This window comes from Sciurus vulgaris (genome assembly GCF_902686455.1).
Source record: "Sciurus vulgaris genome assembly, chromosome: 7".
Classification (NCBI taxonomy): Eukaryota; Metazoa; Chordata; class Mammalia; order Rodentia; family Sciuridae; genus Sciurus; species Sciurus vulgaris.
In genome coordinates this window covers 88,813,181-88,823,186 of record NC_136467.1, presented here as the reverse complement: position 1 = coordinate 88,823,186, position 10,006 = coordinate 88,813,181, and the positions used below count along the sequence as shown (strand labels likewise).

The following is a 10,006-nucleotide window of genomic DNA, read 5'->3' as shown; positions in this document are numbered from 1 at the left end:
AGGGAATGGGAAGAGAGGCATCCCATTCCCCTCCTAAATGGACCATATCCACCTAAGGGCCTGGGCAGCAGTCAGAATTTGAGGTCCATCATAAGGTCCTACAACATGAGCCAATTTGGCCATTGGTGGTATAAGTTGGTTGGGGGTAGGTGGATCCAGGTCAATTCCTGTCCTCTCCTTGCTTCACCTTCCATCCTTGAAGGCTGCCATCTGTTCCCTGTGCCCCATACCTTGTTACCTGAGACTGTCTCTGAGGGCATGGTCATGAATAGTCTCTGGTTGTTTCTTCACTTTCACCTGGACAATGGTTTCAGACACCAGCTCCATGAGAAGCAGGGACCTATCTTGAGTGGGCAGAAGGACTCCCAGAAATGCCAGGATTGTGGGTGGTACTCCACAATCCTGGAGAGGGCCTCAAAGAAGAGCACGTAGATGAAAAGGCCTAATAACACTGCCTGGGGGCTCTCAAGGAAAGGTCCTCTAGTGAATGTAGAGACAAACTAACATGCTCCAAGCTTCCATTTATTTTTTTTTTGTTTGCTTGCTTTTTTTTTCATTTTTTTTTTTTTTTTTTTTTTTTTTCTTTTTTATCTCCCAAGCTTTCATGATTAGGAGACAACATAAGAGCAAAGAGATAAAAAAGAAAAATATCAGTCCAGAGGGACCAACTTTTTCCTTTCTTTTTTTTTGGGGTGGGGTGGGGTGGGGTGGGTGAAATTGGGTTGAACTCAAGGGTGCTCTACCACTGAGCCACATCCCCAGCCCTTTTTAATTTTTGAGACAGGAGCTCTCTAAGTTGCCCAGGCTAACTGCAAACTCAAAATTCTCCTGCCTCTGCCTCTTAAGTAGCTGGAAATAACATATCACCTTGGAAGCTCAGGGGGTCATTTTTTTTTTTTTTTCTTTTTTTGGAGGGGGAGTGAACACAGGAGTGCTTAACCACTGAGCCACATCCTTTTAATTTTTTATTTTTTTTATTTTGAGACAGGGTCTTGCTAAGTTGCTTAAGGCCTCACAAACTTGCTGAGGCTGGCTTTGAACTTGTGATCCTCCTGCCTCAGCCTCCCCAGTGGCTGGAATTACAGGCATGCACTGGCTCAGAGGACCAACTTTTGAATAACAGAATTCTAGAAATCAAAAAATGGAATGGCACAAAAATTTCAAAAACATTACTGGGAGTTAGGGTAAAATGAATCAAAGCATGAAATTTTGAGGGGAAATTTTCTTTTTTGGGTGGTGGGGGCACTAGGGATTTAACCCAGGGACATTTACCACTGAGCTACATCCTCAGTCCTTTTTTATTTTGAGATACAGTCTCACTAAGTTGCTTAGGAAGTTACTGAGGATGGCACGGAACTTGAGATCCTCCTGTCTCAGCCTCCTGAGTTGCTCAGATTACAGGCATGGACCACTGTGCTTAGCATGGAAAATTTTACTTCTAATGAATTCTATAGCCGCTTTGATGAATAACTTAAGTATAATAAAATGATTATATTAAAATATGTATGATTCTTTACTTTTGACACATACAGATACACCAGTGAACCAATTACTGTAATCAAAACAATGCACATTTCTATCATCCTCAAGAGTTTCCTAGTACCTCTTTTTCCTCTGTATATTCCTTCACATCCATTCCCAGTCAATTATTCCCTGGTTTCTGCACTATACATTAGTCTCCATCAGTTAAAAAATTTAACACAATTTGTTATACTACAGTTTTATTCTCTTAAACATTTCAACTCTATTCTGAAGTTTCAGGAAAGAAAGATCTCTACACATCCCAATACACACACACAAAAGAATAACGTGCCTAGAACTGTAAGTACCGTCTTATGCCAATTAAGGAACAATTGTATCATTGTGGTATAAGAAATAGATTTCAGACCAGAGATTTTCATGGGAATGTTGAATTCGATTCTTATGGGTGACCCTGATGGTACCTCAAACTTCAGTTTTCAGTTGTATGTCAATGTCTCATCATCTCAAGGTGGGATGGTTATGGTTGTGGAGACCAGATCCTTGAGTTTCAGTTATATACTCATCTAATTGTTCTTCTACTACCCACAGAAGTTTATTATTCCATCCTTTATTGTTTTGTTTTGTTTTGTTTTTAAAGACAAGGTCTTGCTAACTTGCTGTCTTGAATTGAAACCCTCCTGCCTCACTGTGTAGCTGGGATTACAGGTCACCACATCTGGCCTTTTGACTTTTAATTCATATTCTGCTTAGGTTTCAAGACTTTTGATCCTGTTAGATCCCTGTATTTTCTCAGACGCTTCCTTGAACTACAGAGTTCACATACAGAATACAAGGAGCAGCCTGACAGTTCTAGGGACCTCTTGCCTTGGGTTTGGGTATTACCCCCCTACTAAGACACCAGAATCATAACTTCATCTTCTCAAATAACAGTTAATAAACAATTCTTTAAGTGGAACAGAAAAATAAAGAAAGAGAAATCACGTTGTTTAGAGAATGGAGGCATCAGAAACGTTTCAAGCGCTCCCTCTCTGGTGTCCCATCCACGTGAATCATCTGTTGCTGGGTGTGTGTATGGCTGAATTAAAGGTAAGTAACCCTTGCCTGTGCTCCGCTGTTTCAGAAAGGTAATAGAAGAATCTAGAAATGTGGTGGCCAAAGGAGAGAACTCAGTGGTCAAAGTTCGGAAGGATGTGGAGGTCTGAATTTAGTCCTTTAAGGAATATTAGTCCCACAAGAATCAGTTGGTTTTTTCCTAAGAGACTCTATCTAGATGTTGGTTCTTTCCTACCCCACTGGAACTGTCCTCACCTTCCTGAGTCCCGGATTGGACTCCAGAGGGTTCCCAACCGATGTCCAAGTCCAGAGCCCGGCTCTCCCTAAAGGCGCGCAGGGAAGAGGGCGGGTCCAGAAAAGCCCAGACACCAGTGCTTTCGCGTGGGCTGGAGAAGTGGCCTGGTTGCAGCAATTGGGAAGCGAGGCCTGGGATCCAATGAGAAGAGCTCGAGCGGGGAGGGGCCGGCTGAAAGCCCTTGAAATAAGACTCCGGGGAGCTGCAACTTCCACCCGCTATAGGGTGGAGGCTTTAGGGTCTTCTGGGACACTTTTACCCGCCGCGAAGCTCATGCAGCATGGCCACACCGAAGAAGTTTCACACGCTTGTGGAACTGCAACAGAAAGAAGGGAAACTATTTGAGGTCTTCGGAAACCTCACCCAGCCTCCTAACTGGTTCCACTCCGAGTACCTAAAATGCCCGAAAGCAGTTAACCTGGAGGCGTGGCTGGTGGAAGCGATATTCGGTGAGTGCGCCGGCAACAGGTGGATGATGCAGCCTACTTTCTGCCACTTATACCTACGCCCCTCACAGTCTGCGCGCGTCCGGGGAAAGCCTCTCCAGGGGCCCGGATCCCTAGCTCTTGCCGCCACGCCTCCTTCGCCCACCACCTTCCCCTCCCAAGCCCGGTGAGTCACTTCTACCATCTCGGCCTCCCTGCGCAGGCCTGGACGGAGAGCACATTCCGCACGTCGAGTGTGTGACCCACACCCTGCTTCACGTGAATCGGTGGAATCCTGAAGGCGAGGCTGAGATCTTGATATTTGGCAGGCCTTATTACCAACAGGACGTATCCGAGATGATCATGAACTTGGCTGACCACTTCCGCCAGCTCCGGATGCAAAGTACTGGGGGGCCGGGGAATGGGAGGGCCATCCCCCTCAAAGCCCCTCTCTTTGGGAGGGATCCTGAAGTTTCACCGCTGCAATCTCGCGCTCAGTCGGGCGGGGAGAGGGTTTTGTCTTTGCAAGGCCAAAATTGACTCAACGCTCTGGGACTCTCGGGCCCCACAACCGCAGCCAGCAGGAGTGACTATACTTTTGTGGAGAGGGTGTGGGAACACAGGTGCAACCTCTTCACACTGCTTTTCTTCCAGGCTCAGAGAAGGCTGCTACCCAGGAGACTGGGACCCAGGGATCTCCAGCCAAGGTTCCTGAGACCGGGACCCAGCAGCCTCCGGACCTGGAAGTCCAGGAAACCGGGACTCAGCCGCCTACCAAGGCAGCCGAGGACCCGGTTACCAGATTATGAAGGCATCTCTGAGCAGTGAATGAGATCCAGGAGTTAAAGTGGAAGTCTCCGAAGAAGTCGTAATCCTAATGGTCCTTCTACCCTAAAAGCTGGGGAAATAATGGTGTGATATGATTTGTTCGCTTCCCTCCCCCTGCATTAAATGTTTACATAAATTTAAAAAGTTCTAACAAAGAATTCAATTTCCCTAGGGATTGTTAATTGGAAGGTAGAAGGAAAGGAAATAATATATTCTTCCCGTAACCAAGTTCTACTGTGTGCTGTTTTCTACCCGAGGCAGGTGGGACCTCTTGGATTGCTAGCTGCCCAGGGCCAATAGTCTCTGGCTGAGGTCAGGTGTTTCCTTTGTGCTCCTTAACCCAGGGTATCTGACTTTGCAAAGGGTGAGAGGCCTTCCCTGTTCATTGAGTCAGTCCTTATTGGGAACCCTCTCCAAACCGTGATTCTACTCCAAGTGACTTGGGATTTAAAAACCTGGGTAATTGGAATCCAGTGACTGTGACCCAGCTGAATACAAAAGGCCTACCTGGGTGCATCCCCACTCTGCCACCTGACACTTCCCAACTTGGGCAATTGACCAAAGGGAGAGGGAAACTGCAAGAGAGCTGGGAGGCAATGCTAAGGTCCATAATCCTTGTCAGGGTCAACCAAGCTTTCGTGAAGTTTGACATGAGCCAGCCAACAGGCAGTGCAAGGTTAATCTCCTTGGTTAACTCTGCAACTAGAAGATTTGAGTAGTAGCTGAGCCCCCCTTGGCTTTCTTCTAGGGTTGTAGGGCCCCAAGTGGTACAGGGATGCTAGTCCTGGCTTCTGTGCATTAAACTGGAAGTTTATACATCAACAGTTTTGAATCAGGATACCAGGATGTTTTTTTCTTTATATTTACCTAGGATACTAGGATTAAGCTAACAATAGCACACAGTGATCTTCATGATATGAAAATTTTCATTTAAAACATTCAAGGAGGAGGTGGTCACTGAGGAGGGGAAAGCAAAGCACAGTGGCTGCAAACTGGCTTTCTGGATTGAGGGTACAGTGCCAAAGTTGAACATGGAGATGAAAGGGAATTTTCGAGAGGATGTGGTCTCCTTATAGAATTTCCTCAACCACCTGGCCCTTTTGGGACTCATTCCTCTTCCCTTAAGGAAACTGTACAGCATATGAAGCATCACATATAAATGCGTGCTTTGAAGAACCTGGTTAATTTCTACTCTGATCTAGTCCTATCTGCAAATGAATGCCCCCAGAATGATATAAGATTTTTTTCAAACTCTTCTGGGTTACAGATGTAGCTCACTGGTAAAGCACCTGCCTAGCATGCCAAGGACCCTGGGTTAGATCCCCAGCAGAAGGCAGAGGGAATCTAATCTTTAAGAACAAGTTTGGCTGGCACACTGATGAACGCCTGTAATCCCAGTGACTCTGGAGGCTGAGGCAGGAGGATTTCAAGTTCCAGGCCAGCCTCAACAATTTAGCAGCGCCCTGTCTCAAATTTAAAAAAAAAAAAAAAAAAAAAGGGCTGAGAGAATGTAGCTCAGTGGTAAATCACCCCTGGGTTAAATTCCCTGTACCAAAACAAATTTGGCTTTGATAGCTGACCTTCATAGCTAAATTTAAAACTATGGTACTACATTAAACATCTTTGAGTGGAGGTGGGCAGAGCCAAGGGGAAAATATGTAGAACTTAAATGATATCATGCTTACATGTTTGAAAAAACAAATTTTAGTGCATATAGGTAAGTTTTTTAAAAAACTATTTTTCTTACTACAAACCTTGCCAAAGCACAAAACATTTGGTGGGCTGAGGGCAAGACCCCCAGCATCTTTAACAAGCCCCTGTCTCAAAAAAAATGAAAGAAGTAGCTGGGCACAGTGGTGCCCACCTGTACCAGCAGCTCCAGAGGCTGAATCAGGAGGATCACAAGTTCAAAGCCAGCCTCAGCAACTTAGTGAGACCCTGTATCAAAATAAAATATTTAAAAAAAGGGCTGGAGATGTGGCTCAGTGGTTAATCATTCCTGGGGTCAATCCCTGGTACCAGGGGAAAAAAAAAAAAAAAATAGAAAAAATGCCCCTGGATTCAAGCCCCAGTACTGCCAAAAAGAGTTTCTACTCAGATTAAAATCTCCAGAGCTGCTTCCCCCTCCCAAACTCACTTCCTTACAAAACATCACTTGGCAGGTGAGGGGGAGTGCTAGGGATTGGACTCCAGCACTGAGCCACATCCCCAACCCTAATAGTTTGTGTTTTATTTAGAGACAGAGTCTTACTGAGTTGCTTAGTGCCTCACTTTTGCTGAGGCTGGCTTTGAACCCATCCTCCTCCTCCTGTCTCAGCCTCCCCAGTCACTGGGATTACAGCCGTGTACCACCTATCACCTTTTGGAAACCAGGGATTGAACTCAGTGGCACTTAGCCACTGAGTTACATTCCCAGTACTTTTCCTGATCCTGAAGGAGTGGGGTCACTGTAGGAGAAGGGGTGGTGGGCACTTCATAGCTATTGGAACCAGGCCTAGTTTATTGTCTCATAATAAATGGTGCAAGATCTTCTCCCAAAGGCACAGGCATCCGCAGCCCTTCCTGACTCTTGGAGTCTCTCAGTTGGGGGATGGGGTGGGAGTGCACAGCAACAACTAGTTTCAGTGGGAAAGGATCAGTCCAGCCCTGCCTGGGTGGAGGAAGAAACCTCCCACGTCGGTCCCCACTCCATAGCCAGAAAACTGTTCATCCACTGGAGGGTAGTAGTAGTTGGGCCTGTGGTGCGAAAGAATCTGGCTACCTCTAAGTGAAAAATCAAGGTAATAAACACGAAATCCTCCCACTAGGACTATGGAAAGAGAAGAGGAAGTTCCTATACCCACTGCCTACAGGTTAGGAAAAGGTAGGCCTTTGCTTGTTAAGTGCTGGGACTTCAAGGAACTCAATGACCCAGACAAATCTGGAAGAAACCTTTTATATATATATATTTTTTAAGTACTGATGTTTGAACCCAGGAGTGCTTTACCACCGAGCTAATTCTCTTGTTTATCTTGAGAGAGGGTCTCACTAAATTATGAGACAACTTGTAATCATCCTGCCTCAGTCTCGAGTTGCTGGGATTCCTGGTGTGCCACTGCAAGAGCTCAACTCCACTCTTGATCAAAACAAGGCTTTTTTAGCCAGTGGCAAATCTGTAATTCCTTATTACCAAGGAGTGAGGGGGGTGGAGAAGACTCGCACGGGTCAAACAGAAGCCAAATTTGAAACTATAGATCTCTTGGCACTTTTTTAAAAAGATTTTTTAGTTGTAGATGGATATACCACCTTTTTTTCTTCTTACGGGGTGCTAAAGATTGAACACAGTGCCTCATGCATGCTAGGCAAACGATCTACCACTGAGCCACAACCCCGGCCTTCTTGCCACCTTCTAACAACTCCGCTTCTGGAAAGTATGGGGTGCCACGGGAGATGTCTGGAACAGACTGGTCGTTGCAGTGTAATGGGTAATGGAAAAACAACCCGCCCCAAACACTTATGTGGCATCACAGAAAACCTACAGGCGACTCAAACAGAACATCCTTGAGTACAACGGGCCTAGGACGCTGAATTTTCTGTGGGTAATCTCAACCAACACATTAAAGTGTGCGTTTGAACGCCACCTGTGCGCAAGAGACTGGTTCCAAGAGAACGCACACCCGGTGCTCCGCGGGAGACAAACTGCAGTTTGAGAGTACCTCAAACAGGGCTCCTAGGTGTACTTGCGAACGTGTTAGAATTGTAAATTAATGAGCCCCGCCCACTGTAATCAATCCCTCCTGGCCTAGGAAAATTGTTAACAAGCTCAAGGCGATTGCCAATTTGCCTTAAAGTTTGAGAACCAGAAAGTCATTCTGTACAATATTCACATACAAAAAAAATGTGCACCAAATAAGTTTGAGAAGCAATTGTGTTTAAAACAAAAAACGGGAATCGGTGGTACACCCTCTGGTGTACACCTGTATTCCCAGGTACTCAAGAGAGGCAGGAGAATTGCAAGTCGGAGGCCAGCCTCAGCAACTTAGGGAGAGCCTGTCTCAAAAAGGAGTGGGGATGTGACTTACTAGTGAAGTGCCCCTGGGTTAAATCTTCAGTACAAAAATACTACTGAAATACCATTTGTGAAATCTGTCAAATCAGTTGAGGACTCAACTCTAAGACCATAAAAGGGTGAGAGGAAGAGGAAAGGTCCAAAATTATTATCAGCTTTCTACCCACACTTCACATCAAGTCATGAAAACTCAGTATTTCCTAAATTTGCTTTATTTCCTGTGAACAAAAGACTTTATTCCAGACAAAAATTAGAATCGTTCTACAAACACATTTGCAACAAAATAAACCACTATTCAAAGACAGGGGGAAAGTAATGCAGAGATTTAAGAATACTTCTCTTCCATCTCTTTAGCAAAAGCAGATTTTTCCTCTTGATTTAATTATTGCAATCTTGATTGTGTTGAACTGGATGCTGGAGAGCGTCTGGACATGAGGCACGAGCCTTCAAGAACTCCTCAAGGTGTTTTATCTTCTTAGCTGAAAGGCAAGCAACTGACAACCATCCACAAGGAAAAATGTTTGAACTATTACTCCGTGATTGGGGAGGAGGGGGGAGATTATGAAGCTGCGATCTAGCGATTGGGATATGCCCCAGCTAAGGCTGACTTGGGCAATGATGGCCCTGAATGCATGGGATCTCCGCTTTCTTTCCCAAGAATCCTTCGCTAAAGGGATCCTCAGGGGCTCTGCAGCTTCCTGGGGTTAAGAAACTGCAAGAAGTTGTGAGAAAAGAGACAGAAGAAGCCATAAGGCCAGAGGGACCACCTGTACTTCCTCCACATATAGGTTCACAAGGACCCTCACCTCTTTGGTCACGAAGTTCTCGGTACCACGTTGCCAGGCTCAGGAGAATGCTCTTCACCCGATTCTTTACGCGGGGATGCCCAAACACGGTGATTTCGACCAAGTTTCCAGTGTCCGTTGTGTCCACCCTCAGCAAGGCTTGGCTCATCCACTCTATTTCCGAGAGTATATATCGGTCTTTACCTAAACAGGTAAGGAGAGACCCTCAGGAGGAGCTAGCTTTCGAGGGGCTGTTGGCTGGGGGAAAGGACGAACAGAAGACTGACCATCACAGCAACTCCCGTGGCCTGCGAATTTGAGAAACAGGCTCTGGGGAGTCTCTGGGGAGCCTCTCCCACACTGGAGGGGGAGAGCCCGAGCATACCCGGGTCAGGGTGGCTCACCAAACATCGAGTCCACTACCCAGGCGTCCAGGTAAAACACCAAAGGGTCGCTCAGTTCCTGCGCAGGAAACCACCAGGGCCGGACGCGAATCCGTGGTGGCGGAAGGGGTAACCCGAACAGCTTCTCCAGTGAGTGGGCCGACGTCCCTGTGGCCCCAGCGGCTTCAGCAGCACCAGCCTGGCCCACCATGATGGAACCGGCAACCCAAACAGCGTGCTCCAAATGGCTCTCTCTGGCTGCCTCCAGACCCAGGCTCCCGCAACCGGCTCCCTTTTACAATGCCGGACACCCCGCCCTTCCGGCGGCTGCGGGCGCCCTCGGGAAGCGCAGGCCCAATGGACGCCGGTCTTCCTGCGTTGCCTGAGACAGCCAGCTACTTTTGACTTGAACTGGGTTCTGATCTCAGACGCCCCTGGGGTCCTCATTTTCGTCTTGGAATGTGTCAGGTAGTTTCAAAGACTCGTGACCCATTAACTGTGAATTTGATTTGATGACCTTGTTGATCCTGAATCAACCTTGAACTTTCTGTGCCTAGGTTAAGGTTTGCATATGAACTTCCAAGCATAAGTACGTAGATCAGACCCAGGGCAGGTTCTCAAATCTGTAGATACTCTCAGCCCTACTCTGTTATGTTCTGACTGCCCACATGGCTGCCATTTCAGATTTTTTTCCCCACTTGAACATT

General features: G+C 46.5%; 2 protein-coding genes across 2 annotated transcripts; one reads left to right on the top strand and one right to left on the bottom strand.

Moving 5' to 3' along the window:
- Nucleotides 1-3,110: 3,110 nt before the first annotated feature.
- Nucleotides 3,111-4,064, top strand: KHDC3L (KH domain containing 3 like, subcortical maternal complex member; the record flags this gene model as incomplete). Its single annotated transcript, XM_079149206.1, has 3 exons — nucleotides 3,111-3,279; nucleotides 3,479-3,658; nucleotides 3,910-4,064. The coding sequence occupies 3 exons, from the start codon at nucleotides 3,111-3,113 to the stop codon at nucleotides 4,062-4,064; spliced, it is 504 nt and encodes a 167-aa protein (XP_079005332.1).
- A 4,445-nt stretch (nucleotides 4,065-8,509) lies between these two features.
- Nucleotides 8,510-9,510, bottom strand: OOEP (oocyte expressed protein; the record flags this gene model as incomplete). Its single annotated transcript, XM_079149205.1, has 3 exons — nucleotides 8,510-8,610; nucleotides 8,938-9,120; nucleotides 9,321-9,510. The coding sequence occupies 3 exons, from the start codon at nucleotides 9,508-9,510 to the stop codon at nucleotides 8,510-8,512; spliced, it is 474 nt and encodes a 157-aa protein (XP_079005331.1).
- Nucleotides 9,511-10,006: the final 496 nt, after the last annotated feature.